Source organism: Corylus avellana, chromosome 11 (genome assembly GCF_965113065.1).
Source record: "Corylus avellana chromosome 11, dhCorAvel1.hap1.2, whole genome shotgun sequence".
Lineage (NCBI taxonomy): Eukaryota > Viridiplantae > Streptophyta > Magnoliopsida > Fagales > Betulaceae > Corylus > Corylus avellana.
The window spans coordinates 6728161-6753217 of NC_142500.1; the positions used below are offsets into that span (position 1 = coordinate 6728161).

Consider the following 25057-nt stretch of genomic DNA (forward strand, 5'->3'; position numbering starts at 1 on the left):
AAATAAGCCATTGGAGCATCTCCAACAGCATTAGGTATTTTACTTAGTAAAAAAGCACAATTTTTTACTTTAATTACTATTTTTTCACTACACACTTCAACAGATTCTCTATTTCATTCCTTTTTATTATATTATTGCCAACACTTAATTAAAGGGAAAAACAAACACATATATAGAAATCATTTATAAAAACAAAAATAAACACATATGAGGAACATTCATCTCACATACAAGTACTAATTCTTAAAATTAATAATATAAATAAATTTTTTCATCCAACTACAATTGATTTGTTTTCATCTGTGTGTTTCTATGCAATAATTGTTTACACTTCGAATGAAACCCTTTTCTTTAGCTCAAACCTATTTATCTCTTGCGCTCAATTCCACGAAAGTTATTATTATTTTTTTTTTTTTTTGTGATAAGTAAAGTGTCAAATATTTCCTTCAACAATGAAAAGGGCCTCTTGTATTTATATTTCTTTTTCTTATATATTAAAAGAAACTGTAGCCTGACCTTACCTAGAGAACTACACCTTAAACGTTAAATCTTAAACCAAAAATTCTAAACCCTAAACCGTACAAAATTAGTGAGTAATTCTAAATGGTCTACTTGTATCCTACTAAGAATGATGTGACTGTTAAAATCACCATTGAGCTTGTGATTGATCATTATTGAATTTTGATCAAATATTGATTTTAATAGCCACATCATTCTTAGTAGGACACAAGTAAACCTTCTAGAATTACTCAAAATTAGTCACTAGTTGCCGACAACATTTGAGCAGCAGCTTTCACAAATGTAGCCCAAACCACGTATATAATGTTAGAACCAATATAATTTAAAACCATTTAACATAGGAACAAACAATTAGAAACAGATTAAGTATGTGCCAATATTTAATCCTTCCTAGCTAAGTTCATATTCAATACCAAGAAAGGTCAATATTAGAAAATGTTTTTCTTCCTAATTCAATTGGTAAAACTCAATAAGGGTTCATAGCTTCTAAAGACCATAATTAGTATATGTTGTAATCACAACCAAAAGACAAAGTAGAGATAAGAGACAGGATGTAGTAATTGAGTGAAATGCTCATGACATGTTTTAAACAATTTTCTCTCTGAGAATATCCCGAATGTACGTTAATTGAATGAAATGCTCATTACACATTTACACATTTTATATTCCAAATGATAATTTGTACGAAGATTTTTTTTTTTTTTTAATTTTTTTATTAAGTATAAGTGAACGAACTACAAGCAACACACATAACAACAATAAAAATCAGAAAAAAACAAAACTGAATACAAGCAAATCAATAGAAAAATTTAATCCAGATAGACTTCTAAGACCTCACTACTTCGGAGAAAAACCAAGAAGGTAGATAACGAGCGGAGAATGCAGCCAACAAAGCTGGTGATTGAAACCTTCCATGGAAGAAAACAATCGGGACTTAGGTAATAATCAGCTTTTGAGTGAACTAGAGAGATTAAGAAAAATATATACTATAGTTGCGGGATCTCTTTATTGGATGATGAGTCTAAAGCCCAACCAAAATAGATTGTGTTAAAGCTTAGATCGGGAGAAGAGCATGAGGACTATGTCTCTATTGCAAGAGACACATGGTAGCGGTGGCGCGTGTAGCCAACACGTGCCAGGAAGGCGTTGTGCTTCATGAAGAATTTATTGCATTTTCTTTTCATCATCTTCCGCTAGAATCTTCTTTTAGCTAAGCCTTTTATATAATTTTGTTTAATCATTATACAAAACCACAATAAAGAGACCCACCAAATAAAGGTGGACATTTTGTACATATGATATGGAAATGCCCTATCATTATTATATACCAAAGAAAAACAAAGAAGAAAGAAGAAAATTTCGATATTAGGCCTAAGTGAACAAATTAAACTTCAATTAGATGCCTAAACTCAAAGAATCACTTAACATGTGGACATCTAGCAATTTGCCAGCAAAAGTAGCAGACTTTATGCTCAAAAGGGACTTTTATCAAACACGTAGCAGAGATCACACGTAAACAAAAACAATTTCTCTGAAATTGTAGGAGATGTTGATCCATTTAATTGATCTATTTTTTTATTTTTTATTTTTTTTAATACACGTGGCTTCCATCCTTTGAAAAAGAGCAAAAACTGTTGGCTTCTATGGGGATGTGAGCCGCTGGCTCCTCTCTAAGTTCTAACGAAGTAGCGGAACAGCATGGAAGGGAGCCAACTCCAAAGCCCAAACACACAAGCAGACACAGCCATGGCTGCCGGCTGCGACGGAGCTAGAGAGCCCACCACCACCACCACCACCACCACCACCACCACCACCATCACCAAATCCACCGCCAAACGCAAGACCTGCCAGAAAACTCGGCTAATGCACCAACATCAGAAGCAGAAGCACCTCTTAACTCTCATTTCGAGGGCCACCTCGGCCGCCCACTCCTTCCTCCGCCGCCACGACCTCCGCCTCCTTCCTTCCCAGATCCTAACCCTGGAGTCCCTCCTCTCCTCCTCTTTCCTCTCCATCTCCTCCCTCCTCTCCTCCTCTTCCCCCTCCCGGTCTCTTCCTCCCCAACCTCCCCAACAATGCTGGTTCCACCGCCTCCTCTCCGCCTCCACCCAACACGACCCCCGCTGGTCCCACTTCTTCCACATTTCCAAACCCTCCTTCACTCTCCTCCTCTCCTTCCTCTCCCCTCTTCTCTCCACCTCTCTTCCCTCCGTCCCTCCCGATTACGCTCTCGCCTCCGCGCTTTACCGCTTGGCCCACGCTGCGCCCTACAAGGCCGTGGCACGCCGCTTCGGGCTCCGTTCCGCCGAGGCCTGCCGCGCGTTCTACGCGGTGTGCAAGGCCGTGAATGAGAGACTGGGGCATTTGTTCGAGCTTAGAGCTGATACAGACAGAATTGTGGTGGGTTTCGGGTGGATTTCGCTGCCCAATTGCTGCGGAGTTTTGGGGTTTGGGAGGTTTGGTGTTGAAGGTCAGGTGCTTGGAAAAAATGGGTCGGTGATGGTTCAGGCATTGGTGGACTCTGAAGGGAGGTTCTTGGACGTCTCCGCCGGGTGGCCCAGCACGATGAAGCCTGAAGCCATTTTCCGTCAGAGTAAGCTCTATTTGGGAGTTGAGCAATCGAGGGAGTTGTTGAATGGGCCAATGTATAAGCTTAGCGATGGCAATTCGATTCCTCAGTACATATTGGGGGAGTCTTGCTTCCCTCTATTGCCTTGGCTTTTAACACCCTATGTCAGAGCTAACGAGGAAGATAGTTTTGGTTCGTCGGAACGGAAATTTAATTCCGTACATAGTCGGGCAATGGGATTGGTTTGCACGGCGTTTGGGAGAGTTCGGGCTCGGTGGCAGCTTCTGTCGAAGCGGTGGAAGGAGGAGTGTGTTGAGTTTTTGCCTTTTGTTATTGTTACAGGGTGTCTGCTGCATAATTTTCTGATTAAGTGCAGCGAGCCCATGCCGAATGAAAATCTGGGGTGCTTAAGGGAAGGGGAAGAACTCTCTGTTTTTGAGGGAGAGCTGGATGAGAGTGCGCAGAGGACCAGGGATGCCCTTGCCTCGCATTTGAGCCGGGTAAGCATCAGAAGATGAATGCTTTGCTTACATTTGTAGATTGTAGTTGCTCTGCCTTTCTGTAGTTCTTGTTAATATTGGATTTGGATGACTTGGAATTCAGACAGGATGTGCTTTAGTATATGCTTGTGTTGATGATTACCTTAAGTGTCTGAATTCATTCATCAACAATGAAGAGCAACATATAAAAACATTAGCCATGCATATAAGATGTGGAGATTGGATATCCAAATTTGAAGGTGTCTCATGCGGCATCTCTCCCCTTGATTGTTTGACCAAAATAAGATGAAAAGATTCTGATTTTGCAGCAACATGGTGAGTCATGTAATAGTGTTTGAAGATATAGTATATAGGTGCACTATCTTTCACCTAAATTTTTTTATGGGGGAATTCTCCGTCATAATGTTAGCTGAAAAAAATTTTAATCATTGGAAGTCAGTAAAGAAATAAGATTGTTCTGCACATATACGTAGTTATCTAGATGTAGGTTCTGATCTTTCTTAAGTTGCTAGTAATGTACTAATATGATGGAACCATGCACATTTTCAATAAGAATTGATGGACTCGACTCAATATCCCTAACAAAAATTATTGTACGAGAAATGCTGCGTATACTTTAAAGTGCTTACTCCTTAATGTGACACTGAAAATTAACATTGAATTTTGAACAAATTGACCAGTATATTTCATATCAATGGCGATTTTCATTGTCACATAAGGGAATATGCACTTGAAAGTACATGTAACATTTCTCATGAGTTGAAATGCTTGTCTATGTTATCGAATCTGACATTGGCAATGGTATCAGATTTTGGAGTGACCATTATGAATAGGAGGCCCCAAAGAAGTGTATTTTCCTCAAAAATGCTTTAATTGAAGGCCACAAATCACAGTTTCCTTTCTCAGGTGAGAATGAATTTTACCATTACGGTTCTCTCTGTCATAGGTTAGAAATTGTGATTGAAATTGGTCCTCTAAGACTGTGTTATGAAGGTTTAGTGCACCTATCTTGCGAAGCTTTTCAATTTCAGGAAAAAATATGCATTTCAGGTTGCTGCAGGAGAGGTTGATTCATGAAAAGCTTAATTATGGACTGATCTGATATGGGACAAAAGCCAGAAACATTTGTGCTACTAACATGGATGTTATGATATTCAGGCAACGAGGAATTGTGCTAGAGACATCACTATAAGAAGGAGAAAGAAGCTTAATTTGTCAATGCGGCAGTGCCGTTGCCAAATTCAATGAGGTGGTGCTTCTTGCGGGCGAATAGGAAATTATTAATAATCCATTCTTCAATTTGAAAATCTATAACACAAACATGTAATGGAACACCCCAACTCTCTGGACAACGATCCTGTAAATTTCAAATGAAATGAATATGAGTAATGCTAAGTACACAGTTTCATCCAGATGGTGGGTGTTTCCTTCATCCAGATGGTGGGTGTTTCCTTCACAATTAGTGGAATGGGGATCACTTATTAGAGTGGTCCTCACGAAAGTGAAAAGAAAAAACCTTTCTATCCAGATGAAAATGTGGTACGTAACATTACTCAATGGATTCTACTGTCTATTTTATGGTTATGATTTAAAGTTTGTGTATCTAATGGTATAAATGATTCCATATTATTTTATTTTTTTTTAAAAAAAAAAACGTGTCAACATTTACTTCATACATACACTATTATATGCACAAACTTTAAATAATGATCATAAAATGGATACTATCCATTTCATTTGAAATAAAGAAGATCCTATTCCCAACTTGTTAGGGTTAGTTTTGTTATCATAAAAGCTTCATACGCAAAGGCATTAAGGACCTGTTTGAGATTGTGTTTAAGATGCTTAAAGGTGCTTTTAACATTCAAAAAGTCCGTTTGAGATTGTGTTTGAAGAAAAAAGTACTCGTTTGGTAAAAAAATTAAAAGCGCTTTTAAAGGTCCAAAAAGCCTAAAAATTGTCAAAAAAACACTTTTGACAAAAGCTTAAAAATGCAGTTTTTGCTTAAAAGCTCTTTTTGACTTAAAAGTTCTATTTCTCAAATGCAATCCTAAATATGCTCTAAATAAGACAACCAGAGCACTCACATCTGATTCAATAAAATAACCTTTCGACTAGGGGTGAGTATCGATTCCCTCGGTGTCGGTAGGGGCATTTTCGCCTGCCAATTCGTAAAAGTTGGTTAAGTCGATTAATTAACTAATTTCATATCGACAATGAATAGTTTCGACTTTTTGGGTTAATCCGTTAAGAGGTAGTCGGTTAAGTCGGTTAAGTCGGTTAATTATCGGTTATAAGTTTTTATGTTAAGATTTATCAATTTCTTTGTACCTACAGAATCAATAAAGAATATGTTTTATAAATAAAAATAAAAAATAAATTCATGGAATACGACCAAAATGACAACTATAAATCAGCTAGACAAACATAATATAGAAGTTACCAAATAAAAGTCAAAATTCACTCGAAAAATCGGTTAAGTTGGTTAATTGATAATTTTTTTTTTCTACCGCCTTTTGAATCGGACCGATGTTGAAATAGTATTTTTATTACGCTTACCGACAGGTGGAAGTCAGTTGTTGGTCAATGATGGTTTGGTGGCGGCTAGTAGGCAGTAAACGGTTAATCTGCCTACTCCTACTTTTGCCTATTTTGTTGAGCTATACTGTTAGAAACATTTTGTAAATGGCTTAACAAAGTAATCAAACATTTGTTGAGTAGCTATAGTTAGGGGTGGGTATCGGTCAAACCGGTTCGGTTTTTCCTATTTCCAGTTACTGAATTGAAATTATCAGTTAATCGGTTTCTTAACCGATATCGTTTTGATAAGCTTTTATTCCGAAAATTTCGGTTAAAATGGTTTTCGTGGGTTTTTTTATTATGTAAAAAAAGCTTTGACATTGCACTGCCAACCCACGATGCTCCGACATTGCACCACTCGGCTCCGATGCTACACGAGGCTTCAAGACTAAGAGAGTGAGAGGGGCGTGCAAGAGAGTCAAAGATGAGAGAGCTTGAGAGTGAGATGTTGTGTTGAGAGAGTTGGGGGGGGGGTGGTTGATTTAGGGTTAGGGTTAGAGGAAAAGAGAGAAAGAGAGGTATATATATTCTTACCAAAACGACGTGGGTAAGAGAGAAACAGAGGTATATATATTCTTACCAAACCGGTTCGGTTTTCCTATTTCCAGTTACCGAATTGAAATTATCGATTAATCAGTTTCTTAACCGATATCGTTTCGATAAGCTTTTATTCTGAAAATTTCGGTTAAATCGGTAATCGGTTAAAACGGTTTCCATGAGTTTTTTTTATAATGTAAAAAAAGCTTTGACACTGCACCGCCAACCCAAGATGCTCCGACATTGCACCACTAGGCTCCGACGCTTCATGAGGCTTCAAGACTAAGAGAGTGAGAGGGGCGTGCGAGAGAGTCAGAGATGAGAGAGCTTGAGAGTGAGAGGTTGTGTCGAGAGAGTTGGGGGGGGGGGGGGGGGGTGGTTAGACGAAAAGAGAGAAAGAGAGGTATATATATTCTTACCAAAACGACGTGGGGGGGGGGGGGGAGGGGTTAGACGAAAAGAGAGAAAGAGAGGTATATATATATTCTTACCAAAACGACGTCGTTTTGGTTTCAATTAAAAACAAAATTATTATTAATAGTTATTGCGCCATTTTGTAATAATTAAGAATTATTATTAAAAAAGAAATTAAGAATTACATTTATACCCCCACTATCGGTTTCTTATCGGGTATATCAAAAACTGATAACCAAATTTTTTTAATCGATTACCGACCGAACTGTTCGGTATAGAAATTTTAACCGATTACCAACCGATATCTTTCGGTTGCGGTTAATATCAGTTCGATCACAATCGATAGGCAATTGGTTAATTTGCTCACCCCTAGCTATAGTACTCAATAAAGTTGTTTAGCACTGTAGCTCTACAATGCATATCTGATATATATATATATATATATATATATATATAATATAGTTCTTTATCTTCTTTGGGAATAGGGAAAATAGATAAATAAATAATATTTTAAATAAAAAAGTGAAAGTTGATAGTTAAAATGTTGGGCCGAATGTAAGTGTTTTGAAAAAATAGATAGTTAATATAGAAAATTTGGATCATTTAGCTAAATATTCGTTGAGATGGATGTGAATGCTCTAAGAGCACTAACATTGGGCTAGCCAAAATAGCTTAAAGGTTATCAATTTGACTCTCTTTTCTAGAAATAGTGAATTTTTTTTTTTTTTAATAAAAAAGAATATTTTAAATGAAAAAGTGAGAGTTGAGAACTAAAATTCTGAGCCGGATGTAAATGCTTAGAAAAGTGAATAACTAAAACAAAAAGTGTTATTTAGCTCAATTTTAATTAAATATTTGTTGTCCGAATGTAAAGGCTCTTATGACCATAATACATGCTTGAATAAAAATCTTCATTAAACTTTAATGAAGATTTTCTTCAAACAAAAATGAGATAAAAGAGTTTTTAAAATATCCCTTGTGTGGGTGCAATCACACAGGCACTAATGCACTGCATCCCATTAAAATATCTCTTGTGCCTTTAGATACTTAAAAGAAACTTAAATGCCAAAAAACATAGCATAAATGCACTTAAATAAACTCCCTATCTACTTGTGCATTTGGCCTCTTAGTTTGTATTTTCCTGACTTGAAAAAAAGAGAGAACAAAACGGCCCAAACGGGTGAGCAAAAAGACTCAGTAAAGAACATTCCCAGCCAATTTAAATTCTGTTGGGTTAACACATTTCTCAAAAATACTTCTTCTTTTAAAACATTTAGTTCCACATATGAAATAAATTTTTTATTTACTACTTTGTAAAGCTGAACTTGAAAACATTTTCTTGATCTTATACTATGGCCTTCACATACAATTACGCCCCGATGCATTGGGTTGCGTGTAATCCTGAAGGACTGTCTCATCTCGTGTCGGAAGAGTCATTTAGGCCAACTAATAAACATTGGTGCACACAATGGCTAAATGTGGTGATGGGCCACTCTTCTTCTAGTGTGGTACGCTTTATAGTTTATACCAGCTTTGATATTGTGTTGTAACTTCTATCTTTCATACATTTTTAATTTATTCCTTCTTGAATTTTTATCTCATCATCTTCAACTCAATATGAAAGGGGTTTTTCTCTGTTTTCCATTCAACATAAGTTTCCATAAATAGAATAATTACTTCATTTGGAAACATAAGTCTACCTACACACACTTAGAAGAATTTCTAAACACCCCCACCCCCTTCTTAGATTAACTCCAAAAATGAAAATTTTATTTTAAATAAACATTTATTTCTTGAAAATACATTTTGCTTCTATTTATTGATTTTTAACACATTCTTGACTTAGAAAATCAATTATCTCCTCATTTTAACTTAAGAAAATTCCCCTAAAAAAATTAAAATATAATTTTTGGACTTTCTGATTTGGGGAATTGCCATGAATGGCCCACTTAAACCTTCTCTCCTAACTAGTTTCTCAATTCTAAAGCCCTAGACAACTTAAACGGGCTTAAAAACTTAACATTCTAGTTTGGTTCCAATTAGCTAAAAACGCCTCTTGAGGCCCATAACATTCTCACAATGGGTCAAATACATGTTCAATAAAACTTCTGGAAGTAAAATCAAATCAGTAGGTTTTCATACAATTTCTTGAAAAATTAACCTTGTTTTAAACCTGATTTTTCCATAAAATGTACAATTATAACATAAATCGGTTTCTATAACTTTTAGAGGACCTTTTGGTGAACTGTTTGGCCTCTGGAGGTTCTTCCATGGCCGAATTTCAAGTCTCACAAATCAGGTTTTTAAAATATTTTTGTAAGATTATAGTTTATGATACTGATAATTAATTTAGTAATGAATATATTTTTAATAAACTAAGCGCCATCATATATTTTGGCTATGGCTGTGGCCCACTTAATGATTCTTGATCATGGTTGTGCAATCTAATTGTAATATAATTAAATTATCATGTATCAATGTGATTCTACAAAACAATTTGTGATTGTATGAAATTCGGTTGATAATTCGGTCAAAGTTCGTTTGGCCGAAATGATGAGAACCACCGGTACAAATTCTTGAGAGCCTCGCTTGATATTTCGATCGAACTTAATGTTTGTTCAATTGAACTTGCGGTTGGGTAGTTTTGTAAGTTTCGTTTTCAAGCTAATTCTACATAAGTCTATTAAGGATGGCTTGACTATAAGACTCTGGTATATTTCTTAGTTTTCCAATAAAAAAACACTCAAGGAGTGACTTTTCTTGAATTTGTGGAAGAGTTGTGAGTTATTGTGCTTTAGATTCAGCTTCCCACCACACCACATTGCGTTAGTTAGTATCAAAGTCTAGGTGCGCTACATTAGTTGGTATTAAAGCCCAACTACTTTCCTACCATGGAACGTAGAGGAGCACATGGAGAAAGATATGCAACCATTAGCGATGTGTATGAATGCAACGAGATAGCAAGTAATAAACAACCCAACCCATCAACCTAATTGATTAACCTAATCAAAATTTTCTCAACCCAACCCAATGTGAATCTCATTTTTCCATCCTATTCTAAACAATGGAATAGCCATGCAAGAAAACACTACATCAAAAGGAAAATTACTAAAATCATGGAGGTAATGATTGTTGTCGTCTGAGACCTCTTATATACAATTTTTTTTTTTTTTTCTTTGAACTTCAACCGAACTTCCTAAAAAAAATTTTCGTATTTTTGTTGACGGATAGTTTTGACCTGATAAATATTGGAATTTGAAATTTTTCATGAAATATTAAGTTGTAGCTATTTGAATAAGTTTTCCAACACAACCAAGTTTACCTTCATCTGATGTCGAAATTACAAGATATTATTAGGATGAAAAAATGTAGTACTTGATCAACACCACATAATATTATTAGGTAGCTTTGATATCATTGGTAACGAACCCTTTCTTTTTCGATTTTAAAAACACTATTACTATTGTCTAATGATAATACTTTATACAAATTTGACTTATTTGATGAAAACGTATGAACTTTGGATGATGATAGGCATACTATGTTTGTATGTTGTTTTGTCTGATGTGTTGTAAAATGTAGTGTAAAAAAATATTTATTTTTAGGGTGGATTTAAGATAATGTTCATAAATTTTATCTTTTCTCTCTCTCTCTCTCTCTCTTAATTTCAATTACAAAAAAAATGGTGTTAGAAATATAATACGCAGCGAAATAAAATATTTAGTACCTCTCATTCATTAAAATTGGATCTTATTCAGTTGTTCCACGTATTATATCTTTTGAATCTCCAACAATTTCTCTCCCCAACGGTGGAGCACTCTACTCGAGGGATACTCACAATATCAACAGTCTAAGGGTCTATTTGGGTTTGTGATTTTCTAAAAATGTGATTTAAAAATAGCGATTTGAAAACGTGATTTCTAAAAACATAATTAAATGTTTGGCAAAATCGCGGTTTGACCTTTAAAATCGTAGTTTAACTTTTAAAATTATGCGTTTTTAAAAAAGCACCTCATTACCTGTGATTTGAAAACGCTAATTTTTTTGCATTTTTCAAATCGTAATTTTTTAAAAACGCAATTCCAAACAATCTGTTTTCTGCGATTTGGTTTAAAATTACACTTTTTATTTATAAAATGGCAATGCGAAATGCACCCTTAATGTCTTGCACACTAAAAATAAGAGAGAGAGAGAGAGAGAGAGAGAGAGAGAGATTTTAACAAATTCTATGTCGGAGTCATGGATGTATCTTTTCTCATCTTTTACTCATGGGATAAAGATTCTCATCAATATTTTTGCTATATAAATTGCTAGCAAATGTGAGAAATGAGGACAACTTATTCAAGTAGGTATCTTGTTAAAGCATATGAACCCCATAAAAACTCTCTCACGTCTAGCAATCAAAACAACGAATTAACATCTGAAAACGTTGGCTGTGAAGTAATGTTGTGCATTCATTTGGGCTGCCAACTAAAGGACACCCATTAATCCCCACAAAAGGGAAGAAATGCAGCACTAGAGATCATCAATTGTTATATCATTTTTCCCTTTTCTCCCTTCCAGAAACCACCATTATTATATGGAGCAGGTAGAACACGATTCAGTAGGGCTTCATGGCAGCAGGGGCCCCTTAATGGTGTCCCATTTTGACTTCCATCGACAAAATTTGGTAGTCGGTTGTTGATTTTGCCCCTCCCCTGCGTACTCCTTATTGAATTTAACTACTTTTTTGTTTGGCCCTTGGACTTTTAAAGCCTTACTAAAGGATTTACCTGCCCACTATCTCACTCCAAAGTAGATTTTGGACTTATTTATTTGTCAATTAAAGCATTAGGTTTGATACTAAGTCTTCTTGATGCTGCCATCTATCTTTTTCCATTTGATTTGACCATTTTTCTTATAACCCAATTTTTTTTTTTTTTTTTTTTTTTTTTTTTTTTTAATTTCCACCCGTTTTGACACTACTTCCAAAGTTTAATAATACTCAATTATCGATATCCTTAATTAAGAGTTTTTTAACTTTGGGGAACACTTTCAATACACGTGGAAGTTTAAGGAGGTTCCTAAACTACAATTGAATTTATCTTTTATATTTTTTTGTGTATTAATTAGTACAAGTGTCTGTATTTATAAGTATTTATAAGGTTCTCCTAACTCTCCTTATATTGAATATGACCGTAGCCTGATTTTGATCATGTATGAAGCATTGGGCCTTGTTATATAATTGAGGCAACTACCACGATTTTTGATGGTGAAGTGCCTAACCTAGCAGCTACACCAACTACAGTTATAGTAGAAGAAGCACAATTTAGTAGACAGAAAATACAAATTAATCTAATAAAGCGAAATGTATCCCTTAGTTATTAAAAAACATATGTGAGAATCATATGTTACTAAAAAACATATACTTTTCACATGTTAAGGGACATATGTCATTTTATTAGATTGATTTGTATGAATTAGCTACAAATCAATTTGTATCAAATTTTTGTCCCAATTTAGCCCACAAGGACGCCTTTGTTGAACATTTTTGTTACAATATATTTCTATATTTTTGTGATAGTGTAATTTGATTACTTTATTTATATCCTATTTACATATTACATTGGCATTATCAAAATCATTAACAAATAAGAGTAAAATTGTAACGTCTAACTGTCTAAGACTTAATCCCGAGAACGTAGGTCATATACTAAATCCTGTAATGCTTTGTATTTATTCACTTTAATTTTCTTTATGTTTATAAATTCCTTCATGGAATAAGAGATAAGAGTATGAAGGTCAATTCTAACATGATCAATTTAATTAAAGGAGCAAAACTTCTCAACCCTAAATTGTTAACTACAAATATTGTTGCATGCGTGTTAAGTTCAGGTCATGCCAAACCCTAAATGTTGCGTGTTAGGTTCAGGTTGTGTCGATGTATAAGTATAAGACTGAATATGTAGATCAACCCTAATTCGACTTATTCAATTAAACAATTTTACTTGTCGCTTTCAAGTCCCAACTACCATCCAAATTCCATAAAAGAAAGAGACGATAGGGCGTCAAGAGCAATCAGAAACTTAACCACCACATTTACTTGATCAGATCTTCACCTCCTTATCTATCTCTCTCTCTCTCTTTATATATATATATATACACATATTCATGCCCATTAGCTCCTCGCATGTCACCACCATCATCATCATCATCACCACCCATGGACTGGTTCTCCTGGCTATCCAAGACTGCCCTGGAGCCTTCACTTGTCTACGAATATGGCCTTGCTTTGGCTCGCAACGAGCTCCAGCAGGAGGACATAAACTACTTCAACCACGAATTTCTTCAGAGCATGGGAATCTCCGTGGCCAAACACCGGCTAGAGATTCTCAAGCTCGCCAGGAAGGAGGGAGGAGGGCCAGGAAACCTCTCCAGCCTCATCTTGGCAATCAACAAAACCAAGAAGTGCTTCAACAAGTACATTGGCAAGTGGGTTTACCGCGACGACATGTCGTTCAAGGCGGCCCCTCCACAGCCGTTGCCGAGAGGAGCGTTGCTGAGGCGGTACAAGAGCCAGGAGGGCAAGGAGGAGAGGCTGCCGGTGTTCAAGAAGAGGAGCATAACTCTCTCAGGACCTCTTGATGGGAGGGTGAGGGAGAAGGTTATGGTGAACACAAGGAGCTTGAAATTGTCTGGGCCTCTGGATGGGAAGCTGCATGAAAGATTAGCTGGGCCTATGTACACAGCTAGAAGCCCACGATTGTCAGGACCTCAGTATACATCAAGGAGCCCAAAGTTAGCTGGGCCCATGGACGGATGGGCCCCAGAAAGATTGATGGTGACAACAACAAAGAGCCCAAGGCTGCAGGAGAGGTTGATGGTGACAGGGAGGATTCCAGGGACAGCAGGATCTCTGGAGGGGGGGAAAGTTGCAGCCCCACCAGTGATTTACAGCCATTATAGCCAGGAAAAGGAGGATGTTGATTATGATGATCATTCACTGTGGGCTACACTCTTTCATGATATGAAACCCACTTGAATTTTGTGTTTTTATTTCATCAGAGGAGGCAACAAAATTTGTATTGCTTTTGAGGCTTGTTTATGTGATATATTATATTATATATGATGTCTATAGACTATTATAGTGCACCAATAATGGCATTTTTAGGCCACAAGAACGCATTGTTTTGAGCATCGACAATAGTGGTTTATTTGCGTGGATTTCCAAATTGCAGCTGTTTTCTCTCTGCATTTCTGAGTTTGTGGATCTTTCCTTCATAAGTTTGTGCATTGGTCTCTACTTTCTTTGAGTTTAATGAAGAAACTTGTTACACGATTCAATATGTGAAAGTTTTGCGTTTTGATTCCTTGGAATGGGCAAAGTACCGACCATTTGATTCAAGTTGTAGTTGAGAGTAGAGTAGAGCTAACAATTCGCGTTCTGTGTGTTAGGTTCGAGTCATATGCATAAGACTATATATGTCAATCATAATCTGATCAATTTAATTAAATGGGTCAAACCCTTTAACCTTAACTCTCTAACTTTGTATTAGGTTCATGGATTATGTCAAAAATTGCATCTTATTATGTCGCGTGTTAGTTTCGGGTCGTGTCGAAGCATGTGTATAAAATTATATAGGACAACCCTAACACGACCTATTTAATTAAACGGGTCATACTCTTTAACCCTGACCCTTTAATTTCGTGTTGGGTTCGTATCAAGTTCACAGCTCGTGTCAAAAATTGACAGTAATAAGCTTAAGTGCTTATAGCATTAGTTTTTATTTTTCCATTTATTTTATTTTATTTTATTTTTTAACCATTTAAATTTAATTTGAAATTTTTTTTTAAGAAAGAGAGTGAAATTAAATGTTGACCAAATCTTAGTGGAACAACTCAATAGCTTTTGTTTGTGCTCTACGAACTAATTAAAAATAAAATAAAGGGGGATGAATTGCATTGCAAAATTAAATAAGTAATATTACATATTACACTCATATCTTACTTTTATTTTATTGGGCTAATGTGACAGTGTTCATTAACCCTTATTAAAAAAATTATAGACTAATGGAAACGGAAAATGTTATATCTACAAACTTTTCTTCTAAAAATTTGGTTCCTAAATCATGTGTCATCATACCATGAAATCTATTAGGGTGAGAAATGTGTCACCCTTTCATGCAATAGTGACACATCTAAAAACCAATTTTAGAGAATTTTTTTGATAAAAGTAGCATTTTTCCATGGAAACTACCACAGCAATCTCGTTAAATGGAATAAGATAAAGAGTATAATTTGTAATATTACTCAAATTAAACATATCAAAGTCTAGGTGGGTGGGGCTCTCTTGCTCTCTTTATCTTCATCTGTCATCATCTTCTTCTGCTCTTGCTCCTTCAAAACAACTGTTGAAAATGTGTCAACAACATTACTCAATATTAATGCAATTACCTATAGTATATAAATGCTATTTATGAACAATAAATGGACTGTTGCCTATTAGTAATGTTTATAAAGCTGGCATCTCCTTTAACTTAGGTTTTTTTTGATGAGTTTGTTAAGAGTAGATGAAAATAAAGCCTCTTTAATGGAATTGATGGAAATTTTAGCCTCCACCGTTTGAGTAGCTACTAAAATGATCAAGCAATGTTATAATTACTTGGTGAGAGGAAGGTTTCAACTCTTTTAAGGCAGAGACGGACACAGGGAGACCAGTGTAGGCCATGGCATCCCTCTGGTTTTAAAATCCATCTTTAGCCCAAAAACTTTTAATTTTGCCTTTAGCATAATTTAGGATTGGTCCTACGATGAAAATTAAAAGATTATAATGAAAAAAACCAAGTAAAAAAGAGAGTTTGACTGTAGCTCAATCGATTGTGAACCATGCCTCATGAAACGGAGGTCACTAGTTCGAATCTCTCTCTCCATTCCCTTGTGTGGGCATGTCAAAAGAAAAAGAAAAAAAAAAAAAAGAAAAGAAAAAAAAGAGAGAAGGTAGTAGCATCTTATGGGAATTCAAATAATTTCCCTTTGGGCTTGTTATAAGTAGTAACAACCCTACATGTGGTCTTTTTTTGTTTTTTGTTTTTTGTTTTGTTTTTTTTTGTTTTTTGTTGTTTTGTTTTGTTTTTATCTAATCTCTTAATTATTTGAAATCTACAATAAACTTTCAAAAATCTCCCTTAACCCAAATAAAATCCCATAACATTTTTGAATTCTCCTTGATAAAATTAAAAACCAAAAATAAATTCCTTAATAACAAAAATCAAGGCTTATACACTAAAATTCATCAACCAAAACTTACTAACATAAATATCAACAAATTCCCTTACAGTCCTCAACAATTATTATTTGGCCCTAAAAATATTACAAATCCGTGTTATTTTCAAAATCAAAACCTCTTTATTTGTAAAATAAAAATTCAGAGTGTTACATCAGCACCTCAATCATCAAGATGGGATGCATTGATATGTTTCAACCATGGCCATGCAGATAACCCCAGCATCCACTGCTTATTGTTGCCCAAACATCCACTGCACTGCTTATTCAATATTGGCAAACTTACGCTACAGATACAGTTGTAGGGGTTGATGTCCTCCAGCAAAAGAGATATGCTCCACACACCACCAATCTCAATGATTTGTGTTTGGAGGCAGCCTGAAGGAACCACCTGAATAAAGCATTTGGTAAACAGGCTTTATCCTGCTAGTGAGAACAATGCTCAAGATGGTGCCAACAGCACAGACAAAAGCCAGAACCAGGAAGGTGATTCTAAAGCAATCTGGACCCAAGCAGGAGAGACTTGAACCGAACCTAAGAAGTCTGTGCTGTTTAGCCGCCTCGTTATCGTATACATATCCTGCTAGGAGACCTGAGAATAGGAATGCACCGATAGGGTTGCCTAATGACATGAAGTTGCTTAATAAACCGAAATTCTTCAACCCAAATAGCTCAGAGACAGTTGGGATCATGATCGAAAATTGAACGCCAAAGCAAATCCCAAGAAATGCAATTGCAACATAAAGGGTGCCATCAATTGCAGAAGCAAGCAGAAGGTATGTAATAATCATGATTATTTGAGTGAATGTCATCCAAACTGTCCGAGGAATTGTCTTAGACCTGCAAAGAATAGGACCTTGCACCAAATTAAAGTGACACCCAATTGGAATAACAGGATATATATATAGAGTAGGCCGCAGCATTTACCACAACATGGTGCTTATTCATGTCTAACAGCAAATTCTTGGAGAAAATTAGCTTAGTCTACCATGCTATATGCTTGGACATACTGTTAAGATTCAGCAAGGTTCAACTAAGAGTCTGATATTCAGTGACCAATCTATATTTGTATGCTCAAATTATATATATGATAAAAGGAGATAAATTTCACATCCAATAAAAGCCCTATTTTCTTGAAAAGATTCAATGTGCACCCTCAATGTTTGCAACAAGTTTAATGTTTCTAATCATCCAATTGATTCCCATCCCTGACATTTATTAACAGACCATATTTGATGATTGAACATAAAGCTCCTCCATGTAAAGTGATGTGCAGGAAAACTTAATAGCAAGTAGCCCTGGTTCAGTTTAATCACCTATGTGACTAGCAATGAGGATAGATGGTACTGACCTGACAAAATGTTCAGAAACAACTCCGCCACCAAGACGACCCACAAAATTGCAAAAACTAAAGAGAGACAGCAAGATTTTTGTATCACGCACACCTTGTGCAATCCCTATCTGGGCTAGATTATTAAGGACAGTCACCCCAGAACCAACCCCAACAAAATAAACCAAGAACAGAAGCCAGAAGTCTGCCTTGATTACAGCTTCACTGAATTTAAAATCTTCCCCTCTTTTGGGCCTCCTCTTCTTCTTCACTGCCCCCTCACCCTCAGCAAGAAGCATAGCGACCTCAGACACGTCATCACTTTCACAAAAACTGCCAACATTTGTTTTTGATGAAGATGGTTTCAGCAGTGGTTCAGTTTTGTCCACACAGCCTTCTCCTTGAACCAGATGGTCTGAAGACCCAATCAGTTGGTCTAGTGTCCCTGATTTGCGTGTTCTCATGGGGTAAAATGTCATTTTTACAGGGATTGCAAGCGGAGCCATGAGAAGTAGAACCATTATAAAGACAAGAGTATAGGAAATTGAAGCATTTAAGGAAAGCACATCACTCATAATTGTGGTTGTAAGAAGATATATGCCAAGCACAATACTTGCAGCTTGGATGAAAAAAAAATGGCAACATTCCACGGAGTCTTCACCAGAAGCAGGAGTACAGGCCCTAACAAAATACATCATAATGAAACATAGAATAGGAACTCCAAGTGCGAGGAACAACAAAAGGTTAGAAGAGGAACTATGAAGCAGTACACTGTAAATTTCTGTAAATACTGCAGCACTGAGCCCCACATAACCTTTGAGAATACCTGCAACGGTGCCTCTACTAAGGGGGAAGTTTCTCATGTTGGTTACAATAACAGCTGTGGAAAACCAAGCATTACTATTGGCGGCAACACAAAGAGCAAGCCATATCTGTGATATCATAAAGGGGAAAAGGTTATAGCTAGATCTTTTTGGTCGAAAGCATCTGGATTTGAACAAACTATATGCACTAGTGTTAAAGTAATGATTAAATGATTAAATTTATCTCTTCTTATTAGCTTAAGCTTTTGGGACAACGGATAATTTAACATAGTATCAGAGCCAAAGATCGTGGGATCGAACCTTGACTCCGTCAAATCACCTTCCATTTAAATTAAATATTCCACGTGTTGGGCCTCACCTATTAAAAAGGAGTTTGAGCCTACACGTGGAAGAGATTGTTAAAGTAATAATTAAGTGATTAAATTTATCTTTTTCTATCAGCTTAAGTTTTTGGGACAACCTATAATTTAACAACCAGCAACCACTTTTCCCAACATACATCTCCAAAAATTGATGTGCCAAAAGAAGCTGCCTAAATGCTCACAACTTAATGAGAAACTTGAATTTCTTTGAAAGAATATTAGTTCTCCATGCCAAATGGACATCAAGTAGAGTAATGACTGGTTATTTAAAATTCTCATGATATGAAGCTCATTGTAGCAACAAAAGGTAAGAAGTCACCCGTATGAAGGGTGACTGACAGATGATGCACTTTGAGCAGAAAAATGGTTTCTCTGTAAGTTTGCGCACGAACTTTGAACAGTTTGAACCCCACTGACATGAAATCAAAGAATCATGAGATCATAAGCAAAGGTTGAGACCTAGGGATAAAGAAAGAACAAAGCCTCAGATTCTGCAAGTTCAAAGAACTCCTACTTCATATGTTGTGGAGAATTCATTCACCATTAACTAGGAAACTTTATCAATTTTTATGTCCACCATTCCATTAGGAAATTTACCCAATATTACACGGTTCCGTAAGATTTTTAATCAACAAAAAGAATAGCTTCAACTCACACACACAGTAACCAGCCTATCCCCTTGAAATGAAAAGAAATTGAAATCAATAAAATCAATTACCAACAAGAAAAATCAACGAATCCCATCAGCAGATATAATGAGATCAGAATGGCAACTCTGTACTAAAAAAATCTAATTAGCCATCGAAAAAAGGTAAGAGAACCCAAAATTAACAAATACCCATTAATTAAAATCACCAAGCAGTCAAAATTAATAAATGGGTATGCAAAATTTCAGGGGTAAAATCCTCAAACTCGAAGATTAACTTACCAGCCAGTACGGAAGGGACTCAACAGTACGGCTGACAGCAAGCCAGAGAACACCATAACCAAAGAAGCAAGCGAGAGCACCAATAGAGAGAACAACCCAAGGAGGGAACTTGTCACAGGCTAAGCCTGGAAGGAGGCCAACGTTCTCGCCGATGTCGTTGGCGACGCCAATCATGGTGAGCTGGTGCTGGGTCAAACCCAGAACCGATTTCAGGGTATGGGAGTAGAGAGGGAAGGTGTAGGCATTGCCTGATACTATCTCCACCCAGACTGCAGCTCCCAGCCCCACCCATGGCGGCCTTGTCCCTCCCTTCAGTGCCGCCATTGATGGGTACCACTGTGCTCAAGCGCAAGCGAGGCCGTCTTATTTTGAGTTCACAGTTTCAGGAAATTTTGTGCAGGGAGACGGAGAAAGTGAGAGGAAGGTGACCCCGAAGCCAGAGTGTGTGGCATTTGTCGGAGGATTTGTTGTACATGTACATCATCGCAAATGACTTGGCAGTCGATACTTGGAGTGCTGTCGAGTTTCTTGTCTTTTATTTTCAATGTTATTTTCCCTCTTTGATTGGGGACGGTGAATCGACACATCAGCACAGCAGTTGTTTCCGGTACAAGCATCCTCTTCCTTACAAAAGAGAATATCCCTTAATAGTATTCCAAGGTCAATGGCATAGGTAATTTTATATTATTTAAATAATTAAAAAAGAGAGTCAATATTAACTTCACATATATTATTAAATTTATTAGCTTTAAATCCCAAAAAAAAAAAAAAATTTATTATTATTTTTTCTCTATAAACTACAATGCATTTTTACTTTGTACTCATTAACTGCTAACCATAATGCTCGACCCTATGAACTATCATTTTATGCCAAAAACTCCCTTCTGTCAGTAAATGCGTTAACTCAAATAGTTTACCTGTTGCTTTGCCCTCATAAACTAAAATTCATTGTCACTTTACTCACATGAATTACAACGCATTATCATTTTACTCCCATAAACTACAATACATTGTCACTTTGATCGTCTAAATTAATATTTTTGACCGATGAAAAGAGAATTATAAACACAAAATAATAGTTCATGAAAATCAGGCAGTAAAATTGATAATTTATAAGATAAAGTGAAAATTTGTTATAATTGATGAAGAAAAATATAATTACCCAAAAAAAATATATATTATATTATTATATAAGATCTCTCATTTATAAAACACAACCACAATTATTGGCGGGTCAAATTGTCTGAGCATCTCCCGAGTTTGGGCGGACAGTGATTGTTCAAGCTCGGCTCGTTCATACTATACAAAAGCTCGAGCTCGTGACGAGCCTAAAAATCTTGGCTTGGCTCGACTAGCCAAGGGGAAAAACCTTGTGTGAGCTCGAGCTTGTCCAGTGGCTGAGTTGAGTGCCTTATCAAGCACTCAGCTCGACTCAGCTAATCAGATTGTGATAGAGAGAAAGACATGGCTTCTCATCCGCATCATCGAGGGCCCTCCCGATGTCATAGTTCTCTCTGTAGAAATGAATGAATTAGAAAAAAATTAAGAGAGAACGAAGCAGCAAGAGCAGAAGTAAGTGGTTTCGGTTTCTTTTGAAAGCAGCCTCGAGCAATCTCGGATGCTCTTCATGGGTATCACCGTATCAGACATAACAACCTTACTCTTTGAATGCAAAGAGATAATTTTGAAATGAGATCTTATTTCCATGCGCAAAACTTCTTCCATTCCATCTCCTAAGAGGTCTACCTCATGTCAGATTTTGTCCACGTGGTGTACTAAGAGTGGCCTTCTAGATTTTCTTAAGATAAGATTAAAGATAAGGTTACCCCGTGTGAGAATGCTTGAAGCTTGGAATTGAATTTTGATTTCTTAAGTAATTTTTAGTTTCTGAAATTAAGAATTTAAACTTTCTAACTCAATCCAAGGCTATTGTACTGCCACGTATTTTAATTATAATAAAATAATATTTAAATTTAAAAAAAATGAGTTGTGATTGGGAGTACATGGCGTGCCGTGTAAAAATTTTTTTTTGAATATTTTTGCATTAAAATATTCAAAAAAAATTTCTGCACGGCGTGCTAGATTTTACTTCACCCTAAAAAAATATATAAAAAATAATATAATAATAAAATAAATTTTTTAAAAAATAAAGTAACCAGTCACCCTATTTTTGCCATGGAAGCCACCCCAGGGGCCAGCGCCACCCCAAAAATGGGGTGGCCGGTCAATCCATATTTTATTATTTTATTATATTTATTTTTAAAATTTAAATATTATTTTATTATAAGTGAGACACGTAACAGAATAATAGTCTTTTGATTAAATTGGATGGCTTAAATCCCTAATTCGAGAAATTGTTCGTAAAATTGAAATCCTCCTAAAAATTCCGGGTGAAGTAAAATATTAGCACGCCGGCAAATTTTTTTTTCTTTTTTTTTGCATTAAAATATTAAAAAAATAATTTTCCTGCACGCATGCCGTGTGCTCTGAATCATGACTCAAAAATTCCAGAGAATCAAAATCCGAAACTTGGACCCTTGGTTATGCAGCATTAAGTGATACGTGCCAGTTATCTAGTGGTTGAGATGAGTGGTAATTGTAGCTTGGTATAATATGACCATTTGATGAGTGAGTGCCAACAAGGACACCATTTAAAATTTAAAGTGAACAACTACTGTACGAATAAGGATGGATATGTATTGTTTGTTTTAAATATATTTTTATGTATATAATTCACATATATATATTTATATGTTTCTTAAAATATATTTGTTTATACTTAATATATATTGATTATTGCCATACAAACAATTTTTATTAATTAATATAAATACATATGATTATTAATAAATATATACGAGTCGCACTAATAAGCAAGCCGAGCCCTTATACGAATATGTTCACGAATTTTAAGTGAGCGAGCCGAGTTTTATATGAGTATGTATTATTTAATAATCAAGTCTAATTTCGTGTCCACGCTCATTTAATAACCGAGTCGTGCACAAGTCGAACCCAAGCGAGTTCATGGGTAGCTTTGTTCGTTTACGGTCCTAATCGCTCTAAATAATCATTTATAGTTAAATATAGTTATTATAGGTTATTTTTCTTCTCCAGCAAATACTTCAAAATAAAAATTTTGCTAAAATTTACAACAGTGAATTTTCATATTAGTACACTACAACACTTTATAAGCTATTTATTTATTTTTTTCTCTCTCATTAAAAGTAAGGATAAAAATTATATTTAAAGAAAGTAAAGAGTTGAATAAATGTTTATATTGTAGATTAAAAACTTAGGAGAAATGCTAAACATCCCAAATTTTTATTATAAAAGTTAGTTTTCAAATGATGTGTTACCATCCCATAAGTTGGTGACAAATTTCTCAAAATAATAAATCTCATGAGATTGTGACACAACCAATTTTTGAAATTTTTTTTTTTTTTTGAGATGTGTATCACTTGTCAAACACTTAGTAGTTAAACTACAAAAAAGTTGTATTTTGAATAGCTAAAATGACTATCATTGCTAAAAATGCTCTATATGAATCACTTGTTTAAATAAATTTTAGATTGTCGCACTATTTACCCAACAACCAAATTTCATATAAATTTTTCCAAATTCATTACTTAAATTATTAATATTTGAACAATTTACTGCTTTGATCCCATTTTCTATCTCAAATGAGAATCACTACTTTTTCCTTTTGTGGGCACAAAATTTTCAAATGCAACGGGTACAATAAGCTGGAGTGGACCATTGACTTGGCCCACGAGACCTTCCTTGTTTTGTATCTTTCATTTCAGATTTCCTAAAATAGTTTAATAATGCTTATAAAATAGTCTCTCACTATATATATATATATATATATATATATATATATTGGCAATAAGTTACTCACACTTGGCTTGTTTCGTTGGTGCACTATAAAAAATATGAATAAAGAAGAAAATCTACTTTACCCCTCTGAAGTTTCAGGTATTTTTCAATTTGAACCATAAAATTTAAAAATTGGCAATGTATCCCCATAATGTTTCAAAAATTTTTAATTTAAACATTCCGTTACTAATTTCCGCTAAATTGGACAGATTTTTTTTTTTTTTTTTAAAAAGGCCTGAGGGTAATTACGTAATTTCATAGATTTCCGTTCAATTTGACGGAAATTAGTAACGGAAAGTTTAAATTGAAAAATTTTGAAACATTAGGGGGGTACATTGCCAATTTTTAAACTTTGAGGTTCAAATTAAAAAACCATTAAAACTTTAGAGGGGGTAAAGTGGATTTTTCCCATGGATAAATGCAAATAAAATTGAGTATTTGGTCTAAATTACAAATCGCTCCATGTCGTGTGAACGTTAAAAATATATACTAGACTCCAAAATACATCTAGAGGGGGGTAAATAGGTTTTTAACAAAAATTAATGCGGAATTAAAAATAAGAAAAATGCAACAATCAATCACAAAATATGTAAAGCAGTAAATCACAAAGACAAATATTTTAATGACGAAGATGAAACCTTTTAAAAATCTTTCTAAAAGTAAAATCTCTTCGGGGCAGCCAAACCCAAGAAATTACTAAAAAAATCAAGATTACAAACACAAGAACACTTACAAACCTTTGCAACTCCTAGGCTTTGTAAGATCAACAAGCTTCCTGCTTGTCTTCCTAGCTCGACAATCTTCTTAAAGTGATTCTCCTTTATCGGATCCCTTGGTAGACTTTGATAAGCGCCGAATGTTGCACATTCAAGCCCCTTAATTTGCATATGTTAATTCCTTAGTATTGTTATTTGTTTGATTTTGTTTTGTTTTTGTGTTTTCAGGTTATAAATCAAGATGCAATTAATTCCATTGATTTTGGGCTTAAAAGCACACTTTGAGAAGACCTATAAGATATGGTTAAACTTAACCAATCATGGTTAAGTTTAAATCAAATAAAGAAAATGATTAATTCGAAATTTCTCAAATTGGAGTCAAAATCGGATTGGATTCAATTTTGGATTCTGCATACGTCTCGGTATTTTGGCCATAACTTTCAGCTCAAATATCTGATTGAGGTGATTCAAGCGGCACTGGAAAGCTAACTCAAATTTCTACAAATCATTGTGAAATAGCTCCTAATTCGGAGAACCGCATTGCCAAAATCGCCCCACAAGATAGGAACGTAATTCTGGGCGAATCCTATTCCGATTTGGACTTAGGTTTTCTTTATCCTAATTGGACTTGGACTTAAATC

The 25057-nt window shown here is 35.4% G+C and overlaps 3 protein-coding genes across 4 annotated transcripts; 2 read left to right on the top strand and 1 right to left on the bottom strand.

Moving 5' to 3' along the window:
* Window positions 1-2188: 2188 nt before the first annotated feature.
* Window positions 2189-5416, top strand: LOC132165478 (LOW protein: nuclease-like protein). 2 transcript variants are annotated; one of them, XM_059576063.2, is made up of 3 exons: window positions 2189-3588; window positions 4397-4494; window positions 4639-5416. In XM_059576063.2, exons 1-2 carry the CDS (start codon window positions 2218-2220, stop codon window positions 4406-4408), a joined length of 1383 nt encoding a protein of 460 aa, XP_059432046.2. In that variant the 5' UTR covers window positions 2189-2217; the 3' UTR covers window positions 4409-4494; window positions 4639-5416. The 2 variants fall into 2 exon arrangements, with proteins under 2 accessions (XP_059432046.2, XP_088367781.1); XM_088511655.1 differs by having other exon boundaries at window positions 4747-5416.
* A 7807-nt stretch (window positions 5417-13223) lies between these two features.
* LOC132166240 (sterile alpha motif (SAM) domain protein) lies at window positions 13224-14350 on the top strand. Its single transcript, XM_059577018.2, has one exon. It carries the CDS (start codon window positions 13289-13291, stop codon window positions 14138-14140), a length of 852 nt encoding a protein of 283 aa, XP_059433001.2. The 5' UTR covers window positions 13224-13288; the 3' UTR covers window positions 14141-14350.
* Window positions 14351-16386: 2036 nt separating this feature from the next.
* On the bottom strand, window positions 16387-20336 carry LOC132165717 (protein NUCLEAR FUSION DEFECTIVE 4). The gene is made up of 3 exons (XM_059576386.2): window positions 19825-20336; window positions 17732-18642; window positions 16387-17220 (listed from the first exon to the last, which is right to left on the bottom strand). Exons 1-3 carry the CDS (start codon window positions 20146-20148, stop codon window positions 16734-16736), a joined length of 1722 nt encoding a protein of 573 aa, XP_059432369.1. The 5' UTR covers window positions 20149-20336; the 3' UTR covers window positions 16387-16733.
* Between the last annotated feature and the right edge of the window lie 4721 nt (window positions 20337-25057).